Genomic DNA, 1,107 nt, shown 5'->3' on the forward strand with positions numbered 1-1,107 from the left:
GGCAGACAGATACAGGCAGACGTTAAGTGTTGGAAGTTATTCTAAGGTAACCTAACCTTTAAGAAAAATCCCATGAATTAGGTATGATTTTCATGTAAAGTAATTAAAAGTAGCTTGTATTTTTTCTGTGGAGTTTATACATGTACAAAACATTCGTATTCGTATCATAATGGAGTAAAGAGTTGATGTGTCGCAGATGTTTTTAGACGCAAGACAGCAAAGTTGAAGAACTTTTGCCGTCTTGATAAATAGAAAGAGGGAGAAATAAATATACAGAGACAGATTAGATTAGTAGATACTTAAATAATTAAGAGAGAGATAAATAGATACGTACACTGATACAGAGAGATAATGCATACAAACAAATAGATAATTTTTCTTCCTAGTGTGCTCAGCGGATCCTCTGTTGCCTGTCGCAAACATGAACTCCAATTGGAATGGCGTAAACAAGGTCGTTGGAGCGGAGGTAAGTGCCGTGTTGTGCGTTATTTTCTAATTGGTCTTCTGGGCGTTGAGGGTGTTTTTGCCTTTTAGAAATCTTGTCGTTATTAGAAATTACGGTAGAGTGAAATTGTACTGAATGCAATGACTCTTTATCAATGAAGTTTTATCGACACTGTCCATTACTGATCAAAAGGTAAACAAAATAATGATCTTATACAGAGAAAAGGAGATAAAAGAAATGGAGAGATAGAGAACGATTAAGAGAGAAAGACGGCGAAAGAGAGACAGGTAGAGAAAAATAATTATAAAGAAAGAAAGAGATGAAGAGAAGAAAATAGAAAGCGTTAAAGAGCAATGAGAGAAGAAAACAAGGGGATCAGAGAGAAAGCGAGAGAGAGAAAGATTGTACCAAGTGTTAATAACAACGATTTAAACCCGCCAGGTACAGTACACATGTGACGCGGGTGGCTTTTTCGGAGACCTTAACACGACAGTAAATATTACTTGCGAGGAAAGTGGGAACTGGACGGAGATTGACCCGGAAATATTCTTCTGCAGAATACGTGAGATGTTTGGAAATTTTGTTAAGAAAGTTCTATAACTTATAGATATTTGTTTTTGCATATTCTGTGTTTGCGTCCTTTATACATATATATTTTTTTA

At 35.7% G+C, this 1,107-nt stretch overlaps 1 protein-coding gene across 1 annotated transcript in view; it reads left to right on the plus strand.

Annotated features, from left to right (window-relative positions):
• Positions 1–421: 421 nt before the first annotated feature.
• The window catches only part of LOC119587327 (complement factor H-related protein 4-like), a 3,049-nt gene continuing 2,363 nt past the window's right edge, over positions 422–1,107 (plus strand). The window contains exons 1-2 of the mRNA XM_037936076.1: positions 422–466; positions 887–1,007. Coding sequence (XP_037792004.1) covers positions 422–466; positions 887–1,007 — 166 coding nt within the window. The remainder of the gene's footprint in view (positions 467–886; positions 1,008–1,107) is intronic.

This window comes from Penaeus monodon, chromosome 22, assembly GCF_015228065.2.
Source record: "Penaeus monodon isolate SGIC_2016 chromosome 22, NSTDA_Pmon_1, whole genome shotgun sequence".
NCBI classification, from domain to species: Eukaryota; Metazoa; Arthropoda; class Malacostraca; order Decapoda; family Penaeidae; genus Penaeus; species Penaeus monodon.